The sequence below is a fragment of the Pseudorca crassidens genome, chromosome 1 (assembly GCF_039906515.1).
Source record: "Pseudorca crassidens isolate mPseCra1 chromosome 1, mPseCra1.hap1, whole genome shotgun sequence".
Classification (NCBI taxonomy): Eukaryota; Metazoa; Chordata; class Mammalia; order Artiodactyla; family Delphinidae; genus Pseudorca; species Pseudorca crassidens.
In genome coordinates, this window is record NC_090296.1 from 84,697,245 (window position 1) to 84,723,379 (window position 26,135).

At 50.5% G+C, this 26,135-nt stretch overlaps 5 protein-coding genes across 7 annotated transcripts in view; 3 read left to right on the forward strand and 2 right to left on the reverse strand.

The window, feature by feature from the left end:
* The window catches only part of RMDN3 (regulator of microtubule dynamics 3), a 40,451-nt gene extending 32,457 nt beyond the window's left edge, over positions 1 to 7,994 (reverse strand). Inside the window, exon 1 of one of the 2 annotated variants that reach the window (XM_067743306.1) lies at positions 7,772 to 7,994. The gene's annotated coding sequence lies outside the window, so the exon portion shown is untranslated. Of the gene's footprint in view, positions 1 to 4,054; positions 4,184 to 7,771 lie in introns of those variants that run through there. The other variant, XM_067743300.1, reaches the window with a different exon arrangement.
* GCHFR (GTP cyclohydrolase I feedback regulator) lies at positions 7,631 to 11,553 on the forward strand. Its single transcript, XM_067743434.1, has 3 exons — positions 7,631 to 7,798; positions 9,567 to 9,661; positions 10,892 to 11,553. Exons 1-3 carry the CDS (start codon positions 7,763 to 7,765, stop codon positions 11,013 to 11,015), a joined length of 255 nt encoding a protein of 84 aa, XP_067599535.1. The 5' UTR covers positions 7,631 to 7,762; the 3' UTR covers positions 11,016 to 11,553.
* Positions 11,554 to 11,574: 21 nt separating this feature from the next.
* DNAJC17 (DnaJ heat shock protein family (Hsp40) member C17) overlaps positions 11,575 to 26,135 on the reverse strand; it is a 38,758-nt gene continuing 24,197 nt past the window's right edge. Inside the window, exons 2-11 of one of the 2 annotated variants that reach the window (XM_067743394.1) lie at positions 21,988 to 22,057; positions 21,631 to 21,689; positions 21,318 to 21,405; positions 19,490 to 19,581; positions 19,153 to 19,249; positions 18,434 to 18,549; positions 18,004 to 18,078; positions 17,389 to 17,469; positions 16,783 to 16,893; positions 11,575 to 11,770 (exon numbers count right to left, since the gene is read on the reverse strand). In XM_067743394.1, the coding sequence (XP_067599495.1) occupies positions 11,648 to 11,770; positions 16,783 to 16,893; positions 17,389 to 17,469; positions 18,004 to 18,078; positions 18,434 to 18,549; positions 19,153 to 19,249; positions 19,490 to 19,581; positions 21,318 to 21,405; positions 21,631 to 21,689; positions 21,988 to 22,057 (912 nt within the window). In that variant the 3' untranslated portion in view covers positions 11,575 to 11,647. The remainder of the gene's footprint in view (positions 11,771 to 16,782; positions 16,894 to 17,388; positions 17,470 to 18,003; positions 18,079 to 18,433; positions 18,550 to 19,152; positions 19,250 to 19,489; positions 19,582 to 21,317; positions 21,406 to 21,630; positions 21,690 to 21,987; positions 22,058 to 26,135) is intronic. The other variant, XM_067743404.1, reaches the window with a different exon arrangement.
* On the forward strand, positions 13,144 to 20,849 carry C1H15orf62 (chromosome 1 C15orf62 homolog). The gene has a single exon (XM_067743419.1). It carries the CDS (start codon positions 14,095 to 14,097, stop codon positions 14,620 to 14,622), a length of 528 nt encoding a protein of 175 aa, XP_067599520.1. The 5' UTR covers positions 13,144 to 14,094; the 3' UTR covers positions 14,623 to 20,849.
* Positions 22,440 to 24,013, forward strand: LOC137227486 (syntaxin-12-like). Its single transcript, XM_067743445.1, has 2 exons — positions 22,440 to 22,584; positions 22,720 to 24,013. Exons 1-2 carry the CDS (start codon positions 22,455 to 22,457, stop codon positions 23,424 to 23,426), a joined length of 837 nt encoding a protein of 278 aa, XP_067599546.1. The 5' UTR covers positions 22,440 to 22,454; the 3' UTR covers positions 23,427 to 24,013.

Sequence of the window (26,135 nt, forward strand, 5' to 3'; positions counted from 1 at the left end):
CACTTGATCATGGTGTATGATCTTTTTAATGTGTTGTTGGATTCTGTTTGCTACTATTTTGTTGAGGATTTTTGTGTCTATGTTCATCAGTGATATTCCTCTGTAATTTTCTTTTTTTGTGATACCTTTGTCTGGTTTTGGTATCAGGGTGATGGTGGCCTTGCAGAACGAGTTTGGGAGTGTTCCTCCCTCTGCAATTTTTTGGAAGAGTTTGAGAAGGATAGGTGTTAACTCTTCTCTAAATTTCGATAGAATTCGCCTGTGAAGCCATCTGGTCCTGGACTTTTGTTTGCTGGAAGATGTTTAATTATAGTTTCAATTTCATTACCTGTGATTGGTCTGTTTACCATATTCACAAATTAAAGAATAAAAACCAGGGGCTTCCCTGGTGGCGCAGTGGTTTGGAGTCCACCTGCCAATGCAGGGGACACGGGTTCGAGCCCTGGTCTGGGAAGACCCCACATTAGTTGCTGTGGAGCAACTAAGCCTGTGCGCTACAACTACTGAGCCTGTGCTCTAGAGCCAGTGACACCTGTGCTCTAGAGCCAGCGACTCTGCAACTTCTGAGACTGTGCGCCACAACTACTGAGGCCTGCGCACCTAGAGCCTGTGCTCCACAACAAGAGAAGCCACCTCAGTGAGAGAAGCCCACGCACCACAACGAAGAGGAGCCCACGCTCGCCACAACTAGAGAAAGCCCACCTGCAGCAACGATAACCCAATGCAGCCATAAATAAATAAATAAATAATTTTAAAAAGAATAAAAACCATATGATCATCTCAATAGATGCAGAAAAAGCTTTTGACAAAATTCAACACCAATTTACAATAAAAACCCTCCAGAAAGTGGGCATAGAGGGAACCTACCTCAACATAATAAAGGCCACATACAACAAACCCACAGCAAACATCATTCTCAATGGTGAAAAACTGAAGGCATTTCCTCTAAGATCAGGAACAAGACAAGAATGTCCACTCTCGCCACTATTATTCAACATAGTATTGGAAGTCCTAGCCATGGCAATCAGAGAAGAAAAAGAAATAAAAGGAATACATATTGGGATAGAAAAAGTAAAACTCACTGTTTGCAGATGACATGATACCATACATAGAAAATCCTAAAGATACTGCCAGAAAACTACTAGAACTAATCAATGAATTGGGTAAGGTTGCAGGATACAAAATTAATGCACAGAAATCTCTTGCATTCCTATACATTAACAACCAAAGATCAGAAAGAGAAATTAAGGAAACAATCCCATTTACCAGCACAACAAAAAGAATGAAATACCTAGGAATAAATCTACCTAAGGAGGCAAAAGACCTGTACTCAGAAAACTATAAAACACTGATGAAAGAAATCAAAGATGACAGAAACAGATGGAGAGATACCATGTTCCTGGATTGGAAGGACCAATATTATGAAAATGACTATACTACCCAAAGCAATCTACAAGTTCAATGCAATCCCTATCAAATTACCAATGGCATTTTTCACAGAATTAGAACAAAAAATTATACAATTTGTATGGAAACACAAAAGACCCCGAATAGCCAAAGCAATCTAGCGAAAGAAAAACGAAGCTGGATGAATCAGGCTCCCTGACTTCAGACTATACTACAAAGCTACAGTAATCAAGACAATATGGTACTGGCACAAAAACAGAAATATAAATCAACGGTACAGGAGAGAAAGCCCAGAGATAAACGCACGTACCTATGGTCACCTAATCTATGACAAAGGAGGCAAGAATATACAATGAAGACAAGACAGTCTCTTCAATAAATGGTGCTGGGAAAACTGGGCAACTACATGTAAAATAATGAAATTAGAACACTACCTAACACCATACACAAAAATAAACTCAAAATGGATTAAAGGGGCTTCCCTGGTGGCGCAGTGGTTGAGAGTCCGCCTGCCGATGCAGGGGACACAGGTTCGTGCCCCGGTCTGGGAGGATCCCACATGCCGCGGAGCAGCTGGGCCCATGAGCCATGGCCGCTGAGCCTACACGTCCAGAGCCTGTGCTCCGCAGCGGGAGAGGCCACAACAGTGAGAGGCCCGCGTACAGGGGGGGAAAAAAAATGGATTAAAGACCTAAATGTAGGGACTTCCCTGGTGGCGCAGTCGTTGAGAATCCACCTGCCAATGCAGGGGACACAAGTTCAATCCCTGGTCCGGAAAGATCCCACATGCCGCAGAGCAACTGGGCGCATGCGCCACAACTGTTGAGCCTGCACTCTGGAGCCGCCGAGCCACAACTACTGAAGCCTGCACGCCTAGAGCCCGTGCTCCATAGCAAGAGAAACCACTGCAGTGAGAAGCCCGTGCACCGCAATGAAGAGTAGCCCTTACTCGCTGCAACTAGAGAAAGCCCGCATGCAGCAACAAAGACCCAATGCAGCTAAAAATAAATAAATAAATAAAAATTTTTAAAAAGACCAAATGTGAGACCAGACACCATAAAACTCTTAGAGGAAAACACAGGAAAAACACTCTTTGACAAAAATCACAGCAAAATCTTTTATGACCCACCTCCTAGAGTAATGAAAATACAAAAAATAAATAAACAAATGGGACCTAATGAAACTTAAAGGCTTTTGCACAGCAAAGGAAACCATAAACAAGACGAATAGACAACCCACAGAATGGGAGAAAATATTTGCAAATGAAGCAAGAGAAAGGATTAATCTCCAAAATATATAAACAGCTCATGCAGCTTAATATCAAAAAAACGAACAACCTAATCAAAAAATGGGCAGAAGACCTCAATAGACAGTTCAGCAAAGAAGATATACAGATGGCCAAGAGGCACATGAAAATATGCTCAACAACACTAATTATTAGAGAAATACAAATCAAAACTATAGTGAGGTATCACCTCATACCAGTCCAAATGGCCATCATCAAAAAATCTACAAACAAGATTCATGGGCATTGCCTGATGCTCAGGAATTTCAAAAGAATAAGATTAGATGATTGATGACAAGGATTTCTGCAGAAGAGCTATGCAAATAGACCTCTCAGAATGGGCACAGGGGTGGAAGATGAAATCTATCCCATGCAAAGTCTCACCAAAGGTTATTCAGAGCAGAGGAATCTCAATAATCAAATGGACAGAATGGCCCATTCTACAGATGTTGAGAATATCCCTAACCATCTGCTGCTTGTGCAATGGGTTCATGAACAAAGAGAATCTAATGCATAAGATGAAGGTCATTCATGGGCTGAATCACATGGACTTCCCCCAACCAACATGATCTGGTTAATACAACTCCTGAGGGCCCAAACTGCCAACAGCAGAGCCCAATACTGTGTATCTTCCCTGGTACTGCAAACCAGCCAGCTATGTGGAGAAGGATGACTATTTGTGGCTTCCTTCCATCATTGTGAGGCTGCGACACCTACACAGGCATGAACTTTATTCTGAATTTGCATATGATATCCCTGCCTGTCCGCAAATTTACAAATTACTTTAATGCCCAATAATGCACTCCAAAACAATGGCTAAATCTCTTCCTAAAAAAGTGAAACATGGACCGTTGCCTATGGAATTCACTGGCCTATAACACAGAAGCAGCTGCTCTTATAAAATGAATGATAAACTGGACAACTGAAGACCCAATTTAGGAAACAGCAGGGAAATGACTTTTAGAGTTTGGAGTGCTGTCCTACAAAATAATGTTTAAGCTCTGAATCCAAAACAAATTTATATTTTGTTTCTCCCTTACCAGAATACAAGGGTCCTGGAATCACGGGATGGCATGAGAAAGAAAGGAGGCATGGTCCATTGTATTAATTGACACCAAATCACAGACTGTACCTAATGTCTATTCTGCTCAAATGATCAGAGACTTGAGATGCACAAGATTTGAGGACACTTGCCAAAGAGATTTGGGGAAGAGATGTGGATAAGATCAACTAAGAAGACACCCAGAGCGTGAGAATATTTGCAGCCCTTGTAAATCTCACCAAAAAGGCCGGAATTGTAGGGAAGGCTCTCTTATGAACTATTCCAAACATAAAATGGTGCCATAAAAATATAATAAAAACCTGTGTTGGGCTTCCCTGGTGGCGCAGTGGTTGAGAGTCCGCCTGCCGATGCAGGGAACAGGGGTTCGTGTCCCGGTCTGGGAAGATCCCACATGCCGCGGAGCGGCTGGGCCCGTGAGCCATGGCTGCTGAGCCTGCGCGTCTGGAGTCTGTGCTCTGCAGTGGGAGAGGCCACAACAGTGAGAGGCCCGCGTACCACAAAACAAACAAACAAACAAAACAGTACCAGTACTATTTAAGGTCCCTGGGTAACCTTCCATGATCTCACCATCCTTACTCTCTATACCCCCTCCGAGATGTAACCACTGCCCTGAATTTTGTTTTTTATGTTACCATTCATAAGTTTATTACACATGTACATATCAACAAAAAACATGTCAATTTTCATATTTTTCCATTTTATATACACGGGAGCATACTATCTGGATTCTTCAGCAACTTATTTATTTTTTTGCTCAAGATTACGAAAAGCATCCATATTTAATTTTCAATAATGTATAATTGTCTAATGAGTGAGTTTATTATGATTGTAGTTAGCAAATACCTTTTGAGTATTATATAAGTTGTTTCTAAATGTCTTTTTGCTATTATAAATAATTCTGTAATTTTTGTACCTGTATTCTTGTACATTGAGTTTATCTTGAGTTTTCTGTTTAAGCAATTATATTGTTTGAATAAAAAAACTCATTTATGAAAAAAAAACCCTACAAACAATAAATGCTGGAGAGGGTGTGGAGAAAAGGGAACCCTCTTACACTGTTGGTAGGAATATAAATTGTTACAGCCACTGTGGAGAACAGTATGGAGGTTCCTTAAAAAACTAAAAATAGAACTACCATATGACCCAGCAATCCCACTACTGGGCATATACCCTGAGAAAACCATAATTCAAAAAGATACATGCACCCCAATGTTCATTGGAGCTCTATTTACAATAGCCAGGACATGGAAGCAACGTAAGTGTCCATTGACAGATGAATGGATAAAGAAGATGTGGTACATATATATAATGGAATACTACTCAGGCATAGAAAGAAATGAAATTGAGTCATTTGTAGAGATGTGGGTGGACCTAGAGTCTGTCATACAGAGTGAAGTAAGTCAGAAAGAGAAAAACAAATATATATTAACGCATATATGTGGAATCTAGGAAAATGGTACAGACGCACCTATTTACAGAGCAGGAATAGAAAGGCAGACGTAGAGAACGGACGTGTGGACACGGCGGGTGGGGAAGGGGAGGGTGGGATGAATTGGAAGATTAGGTTTGACATAAATACACTACCATGTGTAAAATAGATAGCTAGTGGGAACCTGCTGTATAGCAGAGGCAGCTCAGCTCGGTGCTCTGTGATGGTCTACTTGGGTGGGATGTGGGGGGAGGGAGGTCCAAGAGGGAGGGGATGTGTGTATGCGTATGGCTGATTCACTTCACTGTGCAGCAGAAACTAACACAACATTGTAAAGCAATGATACTCCAATCAAAAAAACCCCAAAACCCTGCATGTCTGTCTCCACTCCATCCCTTTCCCTTTTCTCAGAGGTAACCACTCCCCTGAATATTACATTTATCATTTCCTTTTCTTTTTAATCTGACCACGCATGTCTTTATCTCCGAACCATATACTGTTTAATTTTGCATGTTTGTGAGCTTTAGGTAAATAGAATTATTCTGTATTTTTCCAAGATTTGCTTTTTCATTCAGCATTTTCGTTGCTATAGTTTCCATTGTATGAATCAACCACAAACTCCACTTTTGTTGGCCATAAAGTCTGTTTCCAGTTTTTTGCTAGTTACAAACAGTGCTATTATGAATATTCTTTTTTTTAATATTCTTGTATGTGTATCCTGATGCGGTCAGTGAGTTCTCCTAGGTTTATCTAGGAGAGGTTTGGTGGGTCACAGTGATGCATGTCTTAAGCTTTACTAGACGATGCCGAATTGTTTTCCAAGGTGATTGTATCAGTCATAACAATTTGCAATCCCAACAGTAATATTTCAATTGTTAGACATCTTCACCAATACATGATGCTTACACATTTTTATTTTTTGCAAACCTGTAAAGCAGTATCTCACTGGTTTAATATGCATTTCTGGGATCTCTAATGATATTGAACATCATGTTATAAGTTTATTGGCCATCTCCACTCTCTCTTTTGAAAAGTGCCTATTTGAGTCATTTGCCCATGTTTCTTCTATTGATTTATCTTTTTCTCCCTAATTTGTAAGAGTTCTTTATATGTCCTCGGCATTAATCGTTTGTCAGTTTAACAAATCGTTTGTTAATCTTGAACATGTCTTATCTCTCTAGCTAAACTGTTAGTCCTGGAGGTTGAGGATAGGTATAGAGAGTACAGAAAAATAAATTAGACCAGTAAGGATCCTTTAGGATTACAACTTCCTATTTCCCTTATACCTTTCTCCACATGGGTCAAAGTGCTGGAGGCACAGAGCGTACCCTTCAGTGAAGTGAAGATTTTTCAAGAGCCTGGGAGGGAAGGTTACAAGCTCCAAGTATTTTATTTTTTTATTGGGGTATAGTTGTTTTACAATGTTGTGTTAGTTTCTACTGTACATTGAAGTTCCCTGTGCTAAATAGCAGGTTCTTGTTAGTTATCTATTTTATACATATTAATGTATGTATGTCAATCCCAGTCTCCCAATTCATCCCACTGTCTTGCTTTCTTTTTAAAGAACCAATCACAGCAAGGCAGATAAAGAATGTTCAGTTGTCAGACTTTGATACATTCAGATGAAGGCGTAGACGCGTGGAGGTGAACTCGCTGCACTCTCTTTGGTGGCTGGTGCGCAGAAGTTTCTTTGGCCCCCAGGTGTTGCCTTATGAGCTCTTACACGTGCGCTGAGTCTCTCCAGCTTCGCCGGAAACTCTCTGAACCGACGGCCAGATTCCGTTGGTTTAAGTCTCTCCAGGCCTGGCACTCAGCCAAGCGCTCAGTTCCTTTACAGATTTACCTACAAGGCCACAGAAATGCACGGTTCCGCCGCTGTACTAGGAATTACGGTCGGGAAGGCGGGAAAGCGCAGTGCACCCGAGGGGTCCCCTGCCTGTCTCCCGCGCGCTGAAGTAATCTCTGGAGAACGTGTCTTGGGGCCGGGAAGTGGGGATCCGCTAAACATTTTAGAGGTCTTCCGCGGGTGGGGTGGGCAGGAGCTTGGGAGGCCTCAGTGGGGTAGCCGTTTGCACCCTGCTCTGCTTCCCAGGGGAGGGGGCGGGGACCAGGAGGACTTTGGAACCAGTTATCAAAGGTGTTGCAGTAACAGGGCGCAAAGTCAACACGCGCGCAGGGCGCCACGGCCCGCCGCAGCCGGCAGAGCCCGGCGGGCCACCCCGGTCTCCGGTCCGGGGCTGGGGGAGCGACACCCCGCCCTCCCCCGCGCCCAACACAGATACCGCTTCGCCTCCGGACTACCCGCGGAAGCGTCGGCGGAAACCAAGGGTCTCAGGGCGCTGCCCTAGCGCTGGGGGCGGGTCTCGAATCTTCGAGCTCCGGGGCGTGTCACGGGCGCCAGCTTCTGATTGGCCGGCCGAGGCAGTAACGGGCCAGGAGCTGCTGGATTGGCGCAGCCGGAGGCCAGAGCAGGAGTAACTGGACTCCAGGTGGCCGGTCGCAATCCCGGAGCTCGAGGGGCTGGCGTCTGCGCCGGGCCCAAAGTCTAGGGAGAGATCCTGACCGGGACGCGCTCACCATGCCCTACCTGCTCATCAGCACCCAGATCCGCATGGTGAGTACCCGCTGGCCATCCCTGGGAGTTGGCGTTCGGCCCGGGTCAGGGGTCAGGGGGCGCTGCAGACCGCATCTCGGCGCCTCCCTCCCGGGCGACGCCCGCGCGTGGCCGGACCCGGAAGCCGCCCGGAACACGCCCCCCTGGGCGGCCGGGAGGGAGGCTGGGTCTTGGACTTAGCCTGGATCCAGGGACTCAGAGAGCTCTGGCAGCCCGGCGACTCCAGCGCCGCGAAGGGGGCCAGGTGAGTGCGTCCCCACCACCCAGCGAGCTCCGGGCGCCTGTGGCTCCGGTCCTACCTGCCTGCGGGAGGTCGGGAGCCTTCGGGAGGGACCCAGGAAGTCCTGGTCTCACATGTGCAGCACCCACTGCCCCACACAGAGCCACTCTGCCAGGGAGTGGGGAGTGGGAGTGGCCTAACCTGAGGGAGAGAGGTTTGTTAAAGGATGTGCTAAGACGCCAAGACCCCTGTGCCGAGTGGCCCACTAGCTACACCCTTAGGCACTTCCAGGAAGAGCTCTCCTGAGACCTTAGAAAAGGAAGAGAAGAAAGAACCCGAGACAGCCCATGGGGTTAGAGATGGGAGAACACCATTCAACAGTCAGAAACCACGCCCCTTTCCCTGGGCGCAGTTTCCTCTGCAAAAAGAAGGTGCTGGTTGCTCCATGAGTCCCCATCTGGCTTCAGAATAATATGACCGGGTTCCCAACCTGGGTAGCAGGATGCTCCTCTGCCCCTTCCCACTCCCCAGTGATTGGGTGATCCATCAGAGGGTACACAGCTCCCTTGGGATGCAGGAAATAACAGATGGGCTCACCACTGGGCAGGGGAGGTCTCGGCAGTGCCACAGGGCAGTGGTTTAAGAACCAGTCAGCTGTGCAGTTGTTAAAATGTAGACTCCTGGACCCCTTCCCAGACCTCCGGAAGCACTCTGGAAGCCTGAGGCTTGGGAATTCAGTGCTCCTCAAGCAACTTAAAAAAATAAGTTTCATTGATATATTACACATATCACGACAGAATTCACCAAAGTGTACAATTCAATGGTGATGGGGTTTTTGTTTTTGTTTTTTAGCTTGCTCAGAGTTGTGCATCCATCACCATAGGCAATTTTAGAACATTTCTATCACCGTAAAAACAAACCCTGTACTCATACCCTGTCCTTAGCAGTCACTCATTTCCCCCGGGCCCCTCAGCCCTAGGTAACCACCCGTCTACTTTTCATTGTAATATGTGGTCTTTGGCCTCTTTCACTTACGTGATGTTTTCAAGGTTCATCCATATTGTAGCACACATCAATACTCGTTCCTTTTTATTGTCAAATAAAATTCCATTGAATGGCTATACCACATTTTATTTATCCACTGATCAGTTGACAAACATTTAGGTTGTTTCCACTTTCTGGTTATTATGAATAATGCTACTGTGAACATTTGTGTGCAAGTTTTTGTGTGGACATGTTCTCATTTCTCTGTTCTCCAGGTTATTCTGATACACAGATATAGGTGGTGGTGCCTGGCGTGAAGGTCCCAGTAGTTGGGCATTGCCCAGCCCGGCCTAGAGGGTGCAGGGAGGCCCCACATGACTCAGCCTGATCACTGATGGACTCCACCCCTTCCCAGCTTGTGTTTAGCCCCCAAGATTCCTTTCCTCTCCCTCCAGTCTTTAACTGAAGCGGGCTCAGAGCCAGCAGGCGGGGGAGGAAGGAGAGGCGAGACAGCTCACCTCTACCTGGCAGCCAGCCAAGCAGCCACTGTGACTTACCTTGCAGGAGGTGGGCCCCACCATGGTGGGCGATGAGCACTCCGATCCAGAACTGATGCGGCATCTGGGGGCCTCAAAAAGAAGTGTCCTGGGAAACAATTTGTAAGTAGTAGCATTCCTAAGGATCTTCTCCTTGCCAGCCCCTAGACCTGTCTCTGTTCCTTTTACACAACAGGACAATGCCACTGCCTAGCCTCAGGACCCCTCTGCCTGCATCCTGGGGATCTGTCCTCTGTAGGCTTTCTCTGAGAGCTTTCCCACTGGCCCTCCCTTCACAAGGGGGCCCCTGGACAAAGTCCCAGGACAGAGTCTGGTTCCCTGAGTACAGGACTCTGCAAGTGGACTGCTCCTTGCCCTGCCCTCTCATCTCTAAACTGGATCCCATCAAGGCAAAGACAAGCACAGAGAAAGGCTTCTGTCTTGAAGAGATGGCTAAGTAACAAAGCTCAGCCCTAGAAACAGGGAGAAGGGAGCCTGGGTCCTGCTTCCAGTTCAGCTGCTGCCTGGGGACTTAGCCACTTCCCTTGGCATCCTTCACACCAGCCCCAAGTCTAAACAGTGATTCATGCTTCCTTTTCTGCCCTTCACCCCTTCCTGCCATAAGCAGGGAGAACTCTGGCTACACAGGCTCAAACTCCTGAGAAGGGTCACCAGAGTGCACCCCAGTTAGAAGAAGGGAAAGAGGAGGCGAGCTGGCCGTAGCCCCCTGGTCAGGGTTGGAGGGCAGAAGCCAACGCCATCCCTTTGCCATAAGGCTTTTGTCTCTCAGATGCCCAGCCTGGGGCTTCAGCCCTTTATCTACTTGATGGCCCTTCAGAATTAATTAACTCTGAAAGAAGGGAAACCAGGCATTCTCCATCCTAGGGAGTGGCACTCAGAGCCAGGAGCTCTTGGGGGCCCAACTTATTGCTCCACGACTACAGGACAGCCAGGCAGCAAGAGGGCAGAGGCCTGGGGGAGGGTCCCAGGGAGAGCAGGCCGCTCCTGCTGAATGGGCAGTGGCCTAGGGCACATGGAGCTGTTGTCAGACTCATGCCGGTTCTACTCTCTGGATGACATCGGGAAAGCTGCTTTACTCCTCTCTTTTCTCACTTATAAAATGGGAACAATAACAGTACCTTCCTTAGGTTGTTGGGAGGAATAAATGAGATGATGCAAAGAGCTTAGTAGATGAGGGGCAGGGAATGTGTACTCAGCCCGGCACCCAGAAGGCACCCAGCAAACGTCAGTCCCTGTTAGGAGTACTCCTGACCAGGCCTAGTCTGCAGCAGATACTAGCTTGGTACGGGCTGTGCTGTGTACCCCCTCACGCCACCCTCCTTCTCTTCGCAGTTGTGAGTACTACGTCAATGACCCTCCTCGAATAGTCCTTGACAAGCTGGAGCGCAGAGGCTTCCATGTGCTGAGCATGACAGGGGTGGGCCAGACGTTGGTGTGGTGCCTGCACAAGGAGTGACCCTCCCATGCTGATGAGCTGCAGTCACCCCTTCTCTGGAGTGGTTGCCATGGGCCCCGACCCCAGGACCCTGCCTCACTCACCGCCCTGCCCATTCTTCCCAAGTCGTCATTTTCCTCGGCCCAGCACCACTGGGCAATGAACGGCCTTCTCTGAAACCTGCCTCAGCCAGTGGGGGGGGCAGGGCCTCTGGGCCTGGTGCCCCCAGCTGCCCCTCCAGCTTCAGGCCTGGCACGGGCCCTGGAGGAGGCCGTGTTCTGTGGCAGGCTGAGGAGCTGGCAAGAGCCAGGCTGCCCCTGGCAGGGAGCTGGGTGCCCCTGCGGAGCATGGCTCCAGGACTGGGCGTGTGGGTCCTGCGTAGCTAGTCCAAGCCAGTAAAGGGCTGTGATGAGTGGCTGCTCCTCTGCTCTGCTGGCCACTGACTCTCACCGTGTGGAGCGCCTCCCTGGGAGGGAGAGCCAGGCCTGGGTGGAGCCCTCCGAGGCAGAACCCAGAAACCAAGGCCACACTTGGGCAGGCCCACACCCTACACCTATGTATGCAATAGAGGTAGACTCTAAAAAAAAAAAAAAAAAGTTTATTGGTGACGTTTAAGAAAAGGGCTGTGGGATGGGAGGGCTGAAGGCAGGAGGCTACGTGGGCTGCCCAGCCTGGTCCTCCTGCTGCATCTGGGCGATCAGCTGCTGCCTCTCAGCTGCCTGGCGCATGCGCATCATGACGAGGCTCTCATAGTCCCTCTCAGACCGCACGGAACCCTGGGGGGACAGAGGGAGGACACGGAGGCGTCAGGGCACAGCCCCACGGATTCCAGACTCGGAGGACAGGGCCTAGGCAGAGCCGCCGCCAAGAGTCAAGGAGGGAGGATGCCCAGGAAGGGAAGGACCCTGGAACATCCTGCAATCCCAACTCACCCATGTTCCTTCAGAGCAAGCAGGCCTTTGGCCCCAGGCCAGCTTCTCAGCTGGCTCCCCTTCAGCCCATCTCAAGCAGCTATCACCCCGCCCCACCTCCCCTTTCCCAGGCCCTTCAAATCTACAGTCAGCTCAGGTGAATCACTTCCTCATGCTCTAGCCAGGCCCTCATCCCTTCATTTCCTCCACCCCATGGCTTCTGCTTCTCACAAGTTACCAGTGAAGGGGGGTTGTCAGAGGCACAGAAATCCACTCCACTCTGCCAGGTGGAGGTGAGAGCATTGACCCCTCCCAGCTGCCCACCCTCCCTGTGGTCTGGCTCCTGCTGAGGATGCACAGGGAGCCCTACCCTAGACACAGCCTCACTCAGCCCCACCCTAGAAGGAGAGAGAAACAAGCATGAGGCCAGCTTGCCTCCTAAAAATACACACTAGGGCTCCTGGAGGGCAGGGCCCGTGGCTTTTTCTTTTATGATCTTGCCCGCACAGTGTGGGGGACTGAACGGTGCAATATTTTCATAATCAAAAGAATAATAAATGACCACCTCAGTGGGCCAAGGCTGTGGGGTGGAGAGGCAGCTCTACAGGAGAGCCCTGAGCCGCCAACACCATGCCCTGATAAGGTCTGCAGTGGCACTTAAATCACTTCCTCCCTCTGTGCAGCTGAAGCTGCATGAAGAAGTATGAAGCCCACCAGAGTTGGCACAGAAGGGAGCCAGGCCAGGGGGGCTGCACAGTAGAGAGCTGCTGAGACCTGCTTCGCAGTACCCCGAGCTGATGCACCTTCTTGGAACAGGCCAGGAAAAAAGTTCGGTGGTCAGTGACCCGGGGAATTAGAAGGGAGTGGCTGGGGTTAAGATGCCAGGCCCTGGCCAACTGGTTTGGAGTCAGGGGTGTACAGAACCAGGAAGTGTTACCCAGCCCAGATCCCCCTGCCCTTCCCGACAGCCCCATGCCTCCTTCCTCCCAGGCCTCCGCAGTTCCTAGGAGAATTGCCCTCCCAGCCAGGCCCACCTCCTAGCTTTGACCCAGCCCCTTCCCCAGAGGCAGGACCCCAAATGAGGCCCAGGCAGCCCCCCAGGAAGGCAGGACACTGGCTCTCAAATGTCCTTTCCTGCCCTGAGGCTATCTGGGAAAATCGAGGAAGGCTGAGGAAATGGAGCAGCCAGGCTTGCTGTCAGGCCAAGGGGAGGGCAATTCCCCCCCCCCCCCCCCCCCCCCCCCCCCCCCCCGCCCAAGGTAATGCTGCTCTGCTGAGAAAACTTGAAGTCACCCTCGGCACGCCCCGAGCCTGGCCCTGGGAGGAGCCAGCCCTTTATAGGCACAGGGCTGCTTCCCGTTAACACACCCTCTGCCTCCTTCCTTCCCCCCATCCCTGCAGGCTCTGCTAATGAGGGCCGGTCACTCACACCAGCGACAGGCCTCTTCCTTCCCCAGCAGTCATTCCACACACCTGCCTTTCAATTAGCTCCCACCTCCCGGAGGTCCTCACCCCACACCCACGGGGGCTGGGGGGCCAGGCCTGCCCGCAAGGGCGCAGGGCGTTGGGCTGTGGAGGAAGAGGCGGCAGCGTGGTGACACACAAAGCAGGGCTGCCCCAGACGGTCCCCAGAGGAATGTTAGGCTCCCCGGTGCCCCGGGGCGTTGCCGCGGCCCCAATCCCTGCCTGCGGAAGCTGCAATTACCTCAGAGCACGAGACCAGCCTCCCACCTGACTGAGTCAGCCGAAGACAACAACACGTCTCCACCGCCACACACTGGCACAAACAGCCAAGCCACTGATCAGTCTGGGAGCCAGCGGCGGAGAGACCAGCCCCCGCAGGGCCAGGAGCCACCCCGGGTCGCGCCGCAGCTGCCCTCGCTCCGGCTCCACGGAGTGGAGTGCTGTTTCTTCCTCCTGGGGTTTTTCCACTGCCCTATCAAGTAACCAGGCCACTCCTGTCCCTCTGGGAACCTCCCGTCACCAGGAACGCTCAGCTTTTTCGGCTCTCCTGGACACGCGTACGAAGGTCCCTGCTGAGCAGAAACCCGGAGGCCTCTGCTTCTGCCAGCGAAGGCTGCCTCCCTGATTCTCGCTGTTCACTGCTCCAGCGGGACCAGAGGGCCCCCAGCTGCCCTTGAACCGGGCTTCTGAGGTTCCAGGCTTGTCTGCTGGCTCCCTGGGGCCCCATGGAGATCTGGCGGAAAGGCTCCTTCCGCAGCGCCTCCTTCTTCAAGCGGCTGAGCCTGCGGCGGCCGCGGAGGCTGCGGCGACAGGGCAGCGTGCTCAGCCAGGCCAGCACGGCTGGAGGGGACCACGAGGAGTACAGCAACCGGGAGGTCGTCCGGGAGCTGCGAGGGAGGCCAGATGGCCGGCGCCTGCCACTGTGGGGGGACGAGCAGCCCCGGGCCACCCTGCTGGCCCCGCCCAAACCCCCGCGCCTCTACCGAGAAAGCTCCAGCTGCCCCAACATCCTGCAGTCCCCGTCCACCTACACTGCAACCTACTCTGCCACCCTGCCCTCCGCGCTCTCCCTGGCGGACGCCCTCTACCAATACTCCGACGAGGACCTTTCAGACACGCCCCCCTTCCAGAGGACACCTGCTCCAGACCTCAGTGATCCCTTCTTCTCCTTCAAAGTTGACCTAGGGATTTCGCTTCTTGAGGAAGTTCTACAGATGCTGAGGGAGCAATTTCCCAGTGAGCCCAGCTTCTGAATGGGGGGAGGGTGGGCAGAGGTGGGTGAAAGAGCCAGAAACCTGGGGACCCAGAGAAGGAGGGGACAGTCGTGGATTAAGGTAGGGATAGGAATCCAGGTCGCTGCCTTCCCTCTGGGTCCTGAACAGTTCTCTGAGTCACCCCAGAGTGGAGGGACAGAGGTACAGAGGCAAGCTGGAAATGTGAGGGGGGCACCTGCTGGCAGGAGCCCTGAAGGCAGCTAGCTAGGCTGGGAAAGGGAGGCCACACCTGCAACCACAGGGACCAGGCAGAGGCCAGCAGAGAGGGAGGGAGGCATAAGGGGTGAGTCCAGGAGCAGAGGACGTGCAGACTGGGCACGACAGATGGGTGCCCTGCGCCAGCTCCCTCTGAAGCCACTGTCAACAGAACGAGGTTACAGGACAGGTCAGGGCAAAAGTGGTCCAATCCAGGCTGGAGAGGAAAGTGGGAGACCTAAGGGGAGAGGGATGAAACAGGCGTGACCTTGTACAGTATGGTAGCCACTAGCTGCACGTGGCTGTTTAATTGAAATTAAATACAATTAAAAATTCAGCCCTCAGTCACACTAGCCACGTTTCAGGTGCTCAACAGCCACATATGACTAACGGCTACCACACTGGACAGCGCAGAGTGAACGTTAACATCATTGGAGAAAGTTCTACTGGGCAGCACAGGCCTAGACCATGGCCTGGGGCCTGGTGGGGGGAAGGGGGAAGCATATGGGGCCTGCGAGGGAAGGGAGGGGCTGACAGAGTAGGAAGAGTGAGGCAGGTAGAGATACACAGTGTAACTCTGGAAAAACGCCAAACAAATCACTAGCGGAAAAGGGGGCATGAGAGACTCAAAGTGCCAGTACAGCTGCCCGGAGCACGAGCACTCCCTGGTGCCCAAGGAAGGAGGCTCTAGGGAATGCCAGGCACAGACAGCTTGCGAAAGGGGGCTGTGGGGAATTCCCAGAATTATTAGTGACGGGAGCCCTTGGGAAATGCAACAAAAAACAGTGGCAGGTTTCCCTCCTTCCTGCGCCCATGGGAATATGGGAGGGAGGACTGGATCAGGGACAGACACGAAGCTCAGAGCTGTCACAATGAAGAGGCAAGCTGGTCTCCAGAATCCTCACCAGGACTGAGGAACTTTGCTTTGCTCAAAACCTCTGACAATGGGGCTACGACCCCACCCTGAGGCCTGGCCAGAAGACTTGGAGCAGAGCCCAGTTGGCCGCATGAGCTTCTGACACCCCAGGCCTTTCCAGGTGTGGCAGAGGGGGAAGGGAAGCCTGGACACACAGCACCTCCACAACCCAAACCTGTGGCCTCCCCCTTCCCTCCTCTTGTGTGGCTGTGCTGAACTGAAAGCCCCCGTGGGATGGTGATAAAGAGAGCTCTTTGTAACACAGCCTGTGGAGTGCCGTCTGGGGCTCTGAAATGCTGGGCCTTAACCGTGGGGAAACAGTCTCTAAAGAAGGATCCCAAGTCAAGCTCAGACCAGGTCCTTTGCCTCCTCTGTCCAGGGTCTGGGACACACTCCAGAGAGCTCCCCATCCTCACGGTCAGGTGAGGGGCGTGGTGGCGGGGTGCCTGAGGCAATGGGAGTGGAGCCGCGAGGACTAAGAGCCGGTGTTGGGCGTGTGTCAGCTCAAGTGCATGCTTTACCACAAGTCGGGCACCAGGCAGCACCTCAGTGTCGGCAGGGTAGTCAGTGTTATTTCTAAAGAGGAGATATTGCCTCTTGATATTAGGTCCCCATCTGGGACAGCCATGGACACACCTGGAAGGAAGCTGGGGAAGGAAGCAGCCACCCTCATCACCGGCCCCTTCCCTGAAGCGCCAGGTCATCTCAGCGCCAAATGCTTCACACTGCAACCAAGCGACCCGCAGGCCAGGACAATGTCTTTGGGTGATGATGAGAGACCCCAAAGGGGACCAGAACATGGAAAATAAGGTCTAAGAGGTCTGCATAGGGTGGGCCCCGCTGGCACTCAGAGAGGAAAGGGGATCAGCAAGGAATCACAGTCCTCCTGCTTGGATTGGTGGTCCTGCCAATCTCTCCATATTCCTGATGACTGGGATTTGCGAGGAAAGGGCCCTGAGAAGAGCCCAAACAGGAAGAGGCGCCCCGAAGCCTGAGCAGGCCCAGCTGCGTGAGGCCTGGCTTCTTACCTGGGACAGTCCTGGGTGGTTAGGGCCCATTGTGCTCTGGGGCCGTCCCTCCAACCAGGAAATCTTCAGAGGGTTATCGACTAGGCCCACTTCATTCTGGACAGCCAGCTCCTGTCAAATACAGTATCCGGTCCTGGTCCCATCACTCCAGTCGGCTACAAAGTGGCTCTCGCTACCCCCACAGAAAGAACCAGAACCAGCGCTCTCATCCTCCAAGCAAAGCACAGCAAACTTCATACAATGGTGTGCTGAAGCTCTGACCTTCCTTGTGCGCCACGTGAGCTTTCTGACTGGGGAGTGGGGGAAGGGGAGAAGGCAGTGCGAGGGCTCCAACCTGGAGGCGTGCTGGCTTCCAGGGGAAGGTGGAGGGTGTGGAGCCAGGCAGCAGGAAATGAAGCCATCCCCGGAATATTCTCCTGTCCATCCCTTCACTCACTGTGCCTCTACTCCTGGGAGCTGGAGGGGCTCTGGGAAATCTTGGCTCTGAGCTGGCCCAGAGATCCCCTGGGAGTGTGGACACCTAAGCTCAGAGGGCCTACAGAACTGGATTCCTCCCCTGGAAAGGCAGGGCTGTCGGTAGCCCCCAAAGCCCCACATAGCACTCACCGCAGCCTTGATGGTTGCAAACTCCACCACGGCGGTGCCTGCCTTCTTACTGGACAGTACCAGGTTGAGCACCTCTCCGTACTGTGAGGATAAGGGGGTCCCGGTAAGCGTGGCTCAGCCTTCAGGATGGCCCAGCTCACACCAGAGACAAGCCTGAGCCACCCAGAGGCCACTAGGCCATTTTTAGCCGGGGTATAACCTCTCATTGCTAGGTTCAACCAGAAAGGGGATATCAGAGATGGGAAAGAAAGGTTCCCCTGCCCTTCGGGAATGCAGAGGACAGCAAAGGAGAGCTTGGCAGACGTGGGAATTTAGACCAGCAGAGACGCACAGCTGCCTCAGCAACTGAAGGAGGTGAAGAGGATGGGGCTTTGGTGCCAGACAATAGCCTCCTCTCGCCCCACAAACGCAGCCAAGCCCTTTGCTTCTAAGGATGGCAAGGGAAGGGGCACATGGCAACATGAGTGACTGGAAGGCCGTGGCCTGGGGAGAAGGTCTATGACACAGAAAAAAAGGCAGGTAGAGATGGGAAGGAAGGTTAGGCCTGGAGATCCTGGGGTTTGGGCTGAGGTGGGGCCTGAGATGATGGGTTAGGGGGAAGTCAGCAGGGCAGACCTTTTGAAAAAGCCGCAGGAGGACATCTCTGGAATAGCCGCCTTGTGACTTGGCCTCCTTGCTCTTCCACTTGAGCTGAAAAGACAGCAGTGGGTGTCACCATTAAACACTGACTTCTCAACAGAACCAGACCCTGCACCTGAGCTTTACAGTCTGAGCAGACACCCCCCTTCAAAGTACTGGTAATCTAAGGAGCACCCCCCCAAATGCATTCCCCTTGAAAACAGACAGGCAGGTGGCCTGCTCACCCACAGCTACGCTTCCAGCCCTATAAGATGCTCTCCTTCGAGGGCCTCAGGGAGGGCTGCGCTGCAGCCTTTCACGGCCAGCTCTGAGAGGCCATCCTGATGCCCAGGCAGTGGGAAGATGGAAGGACGGGATGTGGGTAGTGGTGTGGCTCCCAGAGATCCAGCGTCCCCGCCAGAAGCACCTGTGCCCATGGAAGCATCTGTTCTGCTGAGAGGAGATGGTGTGAGGTGGCCCGTAGATCCGCAGGGCTCACCTTTAGCTTGGGGGTTCCTTTGCTTTCAGGATTTTCTGCCATTCCTAGAAAATTTAGGAAAATTAGCAAGGTAGAATATGATGGAATCAGAGGTTCTCTCTCCCAAAGGAGACACAGCCCAGGGCCAAAGGACCTAGAAAAGATCACTCCTGACCAAGGGCAGTATTTGCCCCGCCCTGCTGTGGAGCCTGGTAGGGCAAGTAGAGGCAATCCCACCCCAACCCTGAGGAGCTGTCACCTTGGGACAGCTGCCCAGCTGCCTGCTGAAGGCCATGGTCAGCACTCTGCCAACGAAGGGCTATGAACACCTACGGGGGGCAGAAGGTAGAGGTATAGACCACACAATTCTACTGAAACAAAGTACCCCAGAGCCTTCCCCGCCCCGCCCTGGTGATCTGCTCCAAAATAGAGCCAGCTCTGCTTGGGACTAAGATAAATGGGGCCAGGAGATCGCAGGTAGAGTGAAAATCCAATAGGCCTCAGAGAACTGGTAAGAAGAGACAGGTGGCATGTGTCCAAGTGGGGTGCCCAGGGGGTTCCAGCAGGTGGAAGCTTCCAGAACAACTTCCCTGAGCAGCCACTGTGGCCACTCTGGGCATCAAGAGCTGCCTCAGAGTGGGAGGCAGGTTTGGGGGACGGACTCTCACCTCTCAACCTCTGTTCCCGTTCCTGGCGTATCTGCTCCTGGATCACCCTCTGCTGCTCCTCCAGCTGCCGGGAACCCTCTTCTCGCAGGCGTCTGATCTGCAGAGTGGGAGTTGGGGAGGGTGACAGTTCTGTGCAGATCCAGTTCCAGGTTGGCTCACCTTGCAAAGGTCCCTGGGACATTCCACCTGCAAGCTAGGCTCAGCAACCTGCAGGTGGGACAGATCACCCAGATCCCACAGAAGAAAGTGGAAATGGCATGCCCTCTCCAGCCACAGCAACCCCTTTGCTCCACCAGCCTCCTCCCCCTGCAGATGGCTGCAGTGCCTGGACGCTCACCTCTTGCTCTAGTGTCCCGGTGCTCCGGCTCTCCTCCTCCTCCTCCTCGTCGCTGCCGTGGGCCTGGGCCTGCCGCTCCCGGGCCTCCAGGTCTACGAACAAGGGTTGAATGACCCAATGTCTGGTCTAAGCAGTTTCTACATGGCCCCAGCCTACCAGGCTCTGGCTGCTTCCCCAAAGTCTCACACAGCATGAACCTATACAGTAACTCTGGCCCCTCCCTCAATGCCTATGTGCTCCCAAATTAATTTCCATTGAGAAAAGTCCTAACAAGGAAGAGAATAGGATCCAGCTGAGTGGCCGGGGTCTGGAAAAGTTAAAGCAGCTCACGCTGACTAAGCTGGTTCTCCAAACAGTGAACAAGGTGTGGGTGGGTGCTTATGTCAGCAGCCCAGGGCCATGGGTCAGGGCTGCCAGTGGGTGGAGCTCCTGGCCTCTGTTCCTGTGGTTTGGCACCACAGCCTGACCTGCGACCTTGCCATGGCTTTGATGCTCTTCCCACCACTGAGCTTGAGTTCCCACAGAATCTTCTTTTTTTTTTGGCTGCATTGGGTCTTCGTTGCTGCGCGCAGGCATTCTCTAGTTGTGGCGAGCAGGGGCTACTCTTCGTTGCAGTGCGCGGGCTTCTCATTGCGGTGGCTTCTCATGTTGCGGAGCACGGGCTCTAGGTGTGTGGGCTTCGGTAGTTGTGGCTTGCGGGCTCTAGAGCGCAGGCTCAGTAGTTGTGACGCACGGGCTTTGTTGCTCCACGGCATGTGGGATCTTCCTGGACTAGGGATTGAACCCGTGTCCCCTGCATTGGCAGACGGATTCTTAACCACCGCACCACCAGGGAAGTCTCACGGTGGAATCTTCTACCTCCCCCCTCAACTCACATTTACCAAGCCTCACTGTGGACCCGGCTACAACGGCTCCTACAGGGATGGCAGCCACCATGCAAGGACATCACCCCAGGTCCTGGAGCCTTCCCACCTTCCAAGAGAAACCTGCTTGTGGCCCTGTCCCAGGCCAGCTGCTGTGACAAATGCTTCTTTCAGATCTGGGACACACCACTTTGTTTTCTGTTCACTTTATTTACCTAAACTCTTCAGGTTTGTTTGTTTTTGATGGATGTACTGGGATGGTATATGTACATAATAAATATATGGATGTGAAGCAGGCAAGAGGAAGGGGAGAAAAATCGAGTAAAGCATGCTTGGACCAATCTTATGGGGGTGATGAAAATGTTCTAAAATTGATTTAGAGTCATAGTTGCACCATTTGGTAAATTTACTAAAAATCACTGAATTGTTCACTTGAAATGGGTGGATGATATGATATACAAAACATATGTCAATAAAGCTGTTTCTTAAAAGACAAACGCCTGGATCTCTTTGGATTCTTCTGAGAGGATTTCACGGAGTGAAAGCTCTGTGCAGAGCTGGGACGAATGAAAAAGTTCCAGGACGGCATGGCCAACAAGAACGCTGACTGTACTCATGCTGTGTGGGTTCAAATCCTGGCTCCAGCAAGTTCTTATCCTTTTGGTGCCTTAGCCTCTTTTGTCTATAAAAAGTGGGTTTCATAACACCCAGCTCCTTGGATAGTTGTAATAATTAAAGGAGGCACTAAAACATCTGTCACAGCGCTTAGCTAATAGCACACCTAGTCACTGTTATTATTCCTATGACTGTCCTTTAGGAGCCACCCCTGAGAACAGGGTTCTGCCCAGAGCCGGGGCCGCCAAGCTCTGAGTTGCTGGAACTGAAGCTGCAGGAGGAAAGGTGGGGGAGCTGCAGGAAAGCGGTCCAGGGAAACTGCAGGCTACCAGCACCACGATGTCACCTACCAAGCTTCACTTTCTTCCTTCTCTCATCAAGTTTCTGGGTCCTCTCTGCTGCCTGCTTCTTGGCTTTCCTGACCTTGTCATATGCAGCCTGGCAGAAGAAAGGAACACAGAGGAGCAGTCAGCCAGGGAACACACACAGAGCCCAGCCACCTCCCCGGCCCTGCCGCTAGCCCTAGAACCATCAGGAGGCAGTCTGGTGACAGGGTCTCCAGGCTAGGACAGCAAGGACTGTGATGCATGGCCAAGTATAGAGGATGAAGCACACAGTGGTCTATAAATGTGGAGTAATTTAGATAGAGAAGGATGAGCTTACCCTGGCGGCAGCATCGGTCAGTACCTCCAAGGCCTGAGAAAGCTGATGGAAGAGTTCAACTAAACATAGGGATCAAAAAAGAGAGGGGAGAAAAGTAAAGTTAGACTTGATGATGGTGTACTCCCTCAAAAGAGCACCTCAAAGAAGCCACAGGCTGCTAGAAAAGCAGACATCAGCAGATGATGGACTAGCAAGGAAGGGTGAGTGCATCAGCAATTGACCAGATGCTCCTAACATGCGAAGTGCAGCCTTGGGGCCCAGCGCCCAAAGCCAGGCTGTGTGCGTTGGCCTCCCACGGCACTCACACCACACCCAGGTGGGTTGGCCTCCTTCTCCCTATGCCTAGGAGAGGCTCACCTGCTCTGGGATTATCCGGATTTTTGTCTGGGTGGCAGGAGAGGGCCTTCTGCCTATATGCCTTCTTTACCTGGAAGAGTCAAGATTTGGTTATTTACTCTCTCACCCCAGGACGGAAAGGAAAACATTGTTAACAGGGAGTGCTCTCCATTGCTAAAAGAAAGGCTGCCACACTGAAACCGTCACCTCACAACCACAGAGGAGACCTGCAGTGGAGGCAAAGGCCGTGGAGGGAGCTAACCACTGCCCTGCAGCAGAGGGGCTGGGCCTGCTTCCGCTGAGCACCCAGTCTTACCACTGTGGATGTCAGAGGGCTCCTCGCAGGGGGCAGATGTCCCTATAGCCACCTGGAAACAGGCACTCTCACACACTCATGGTGTAATGTAATGTAAACCAGGGCAACCTTTTACCCTGGAGGGAAATTTAGCCATCAAAATTTTAAATGTGGTCGGTCTCGGCTCCTCGTCATGTCCTACGGTCCCTTAGATATGTACCGGAACCCGGGGGCCTCGGGGACCCCGCTCCGGGACTTCAACAGCATCATCCAGACATGCAGCGGCAACATCCAGAGGATCGGCCAAGCCAGAGAAATAACTTGTACATGCTGCTAAGGACTAAGTTGTTCAGTTTCTACTCAGGAAAAGAGTCACTCAGCAATCACCTGGAAGATTTTGCTTAATTATTGTTTCTTAACAGACTTAGAGGCTATTAACACATCTGTGTTTTTGTAAGCTGCTCAGATAAAGAATTTGATGAGCCAACTAGGAACTAAGCAAGATTCAAGCAAGCTACAGGAAAATCTGCAACAGTTACAGCACTCTACAAATCAGCTTGCCAAGGAAACAAATGAATTACTGAAGGAATTAGGGTCCTTGCCCCTTCCTTCATCTACTTCAGAACAGCGCCAGCAGAAACTTCAGAAGGAACGTCTCATGAATGACTTCTCTGCAGCCTTAAACAATTTCCAGACTGTACAGAGAAGGGTATCTGAAAAGGAAAAGGAGACTATTGCCAGAGCAAGAGCTGGATCTCGTCTTTCTGTGGAGGAGAGGCAAAGAGAGGAGCAACTCGTCTCATCTGACAGCCATGAGGAGTGGAACCAGATGCAGAGCCAGGAGGATGAGGTGGCCATCACTGAACAGGATTTGGAACTTATTAAAGACAGGGAAACGGCAATTCAGCAGCTGGAGGCTGATATTTTGGATGTCAATCAGATATTTAAAGATTTGGCAATGATGATCCATGACCAAGGTGATCTCATTGACAGCATAGAAGCCAATGTGGAAAGCTCAGAGGTGCATGTAGAAAGAGCCACTGATCAGTTACAGCGAGCTGCTTACTATCAGAAAAAATCTCGCAAGAAGATCTGTATCCTGGTGCTTGTCCTGTCAGTGATTATTGTAATCTTGGGACTTATTTTGTGGCTAGTTAATAAATGAAGTGATTGCCTCCGAGCCTTCTCCTGCTGAGCTGTTTTCAAGGGCAAGTGCTTGCTGCAGTCTTGCCAGAACAAACTGATCACAAGAAGACAGAATACACCAGAATGTCCTGTAATAATTTAGTTAGAAACTAACTACTAACTAGTCCTTGGAATTAGTGACCTGTGGAGACAGTATTTATCAATTTATGTATACATTTTATTGATTTCTCAAATTAAGAATTAATTTATGTGGATTTTGCTTTCTCTTATATTCTGATTGCCCTTCGTCCCAAGTGTTTACTGAAAATTACATTCTAGATATTCTTGTTTTGGTAGGTAACACTATAGTCTTGTAATACTGTCTTTCTATGTACATACAAGATTTACCTTTTTACTAGCAACTGAGATAGAATTACTTTCTGTCACCCAGCATATTGGAGTCTGTCAGAAACTGTATAATAAGCCAGCAATTTTTATTATTTAATATTTGTTTGAATTTCTAAGAAGCCTGCCCCCTATATGCTTTGAAAGGTTTTGGCAATGTATTTAACTAGAGAATAAAAAATTGCACAGGTGATCCAGATTAAATAAGAAGTAACTATTTGAGCTGGTCAGCTGTTGGGGTGTGTGTTAATCTGGGTTTAAGTTTATTATCTGCTAGTGTCATCGACTGCAATTCATCCATATATACATTAAATGATCTTGTTCACTTTTTGAAGAGTTTAATTTAATTAACATTATGATTCTCTGTGGGGTTCCTCTCCCACCTGTCTGTATAGAAGGGGAGAATTAGACAAAGCGTTCTTCTGGAGAGCAAATAGGAATTGTTTGGAATGATTTAATCTTTTGTTGTTGTTGCTCAGTTGTGGTTCTGCATTCCTGGTAAATGATGAATGTTGCCATCAAAAGGCTGCCCCCTACCCTAATAAGGTTTGCTGGGCATTTGATGGCAGGAAGATTTTAAAAGCTAGACTGAAGTTGGTTTAAAATTTAGTCCTGTGAACCTGGCGATAAAGCAAAGTTTCTTTTTTGTAAATAATACTGGTTTGGAATAGTGATGTTAGACTTATCCTAATTTGTGAACAAGAGATTAATCTCTCCATGCATAGTTTTAGACAAAACTGTTTCAATAAAAGATTGCTGTCTTGTAACATAAAAAAAAAAAATTTAAATGTACTTTCCCTTTGACTTACTCTGGAATTTGGACTTGTAGAAGCATGCCAAAATAAATATGCAAGGATGTCCACTAAAACATAGTTTATATTAGCCCCAAAGTGGAGCCAACCAAAATCTCCAACAACGGAGACCCATTAAAAAAATTACCATAGACTGAAGTCTGTATGTGCTTTCTAGAAAGATCTTCAAGTCCTCATCACAAGAAAAAAAAATCATAACAATGTATGGTAACAAATAGCAAAGCATTATGTTGTACAAAATGTGCCAATTATACCTCAACTTAAGAAAAAGAAAGAAATATCTTCAAGGTATGGTGCATGAAAAAAACAAGGCTTAGTATATACAATGATCATTTTGGGGTTGAAAATAAGAAAATAAAAGAAATGTAAATAGTTAGAGACACTCGGGCATGTGCACAGCCCTTGTTTTCTCTTCTTTCCTCAAAGCAATCATAAACTTGTGGTTTCCTTTGGAAAGAAGCTGAAAGTGGAGGGGAAGGAAACATTTACTTCTCATTTTATACTTTTCTGTAGTTCAAATTTTCAAACCTTAAACACGTCTTACTTTATTATCATTTTTATTGATAACAGGGGTTATCCTGGTGGCAAGGCTATGGTCCTTTTTTAGTTTTTATCTTTGCACCTCTCTGTATTAAAAAGAAAATGTTTTATTTCTTATATTAGTAAAAATTAGCAAAAATAAGCAAACATAGCCACCAAGATTCTCTTTTATATATTCCCCACACATAAGGGAAGGCAGAGCACAAAATCCCAGAAGCTACCCTCTGCTTCCTGAGGCCTTGCTCTCAGTTCTGCCTGCACACCTTACCTACTGCTCAAACCTCCTGGGAGGAGGAGCCTCTAGACCAGAACCTCTACCAGTAGCTAAGAAGACTGGCTTCCCAGGCTTCCCAGAGGGAACCAATAAACACTTCTATCCAAAGTGTGCTAAATAAGGGGCTTCGAGGCAAGCAGCCAGCACCCCCAGGGGAGGGCCTGCGAGCAGGTGCCTAACTCTACTCCCACCTCCAGAGCTAAGGAGGGCCAGGAGCCACCTAGCCCAGGACCTCTGGGGTGTGCTGCCACCTGCTGGGCCACGCCTAGAAACACACCTTCACCTGGCAGGGCAACCAAGCCCATCTAGCTCTCCTGGCTGAGCCTGAGGAAGCAGGAACCACTCCCAGGACAGGCTTTGAGCAGAGAGGGTGTAGATGTGCTTCCCTGCTCCCCAACCTTCCCAACTGCCCGCCTATATTCACCTCCCACCCCAACTTAGGTCTTCACCATTAAAAAGAAATGACAACAATAACAAAATCTAGCTTTTTTCACTATTAAGAAATAATAATAAGGGAAGGGGAGGTGATAGTTTTATATATAGTCTCACACTTGGAATGTCATCTTTACTCTTTTTTTTTTTTTTTTTTTTTTTTTTTTTTGCGGTACGCGGGCCTCACTGTTGTGGCCTCTCCCGTTGCGGAGCACAGGCTCCAGACGCGCAGGCTCAGCAGCCATGGCTCACGGGCCCAGCCGCTCCGCGGCACGTGGGATCTTCC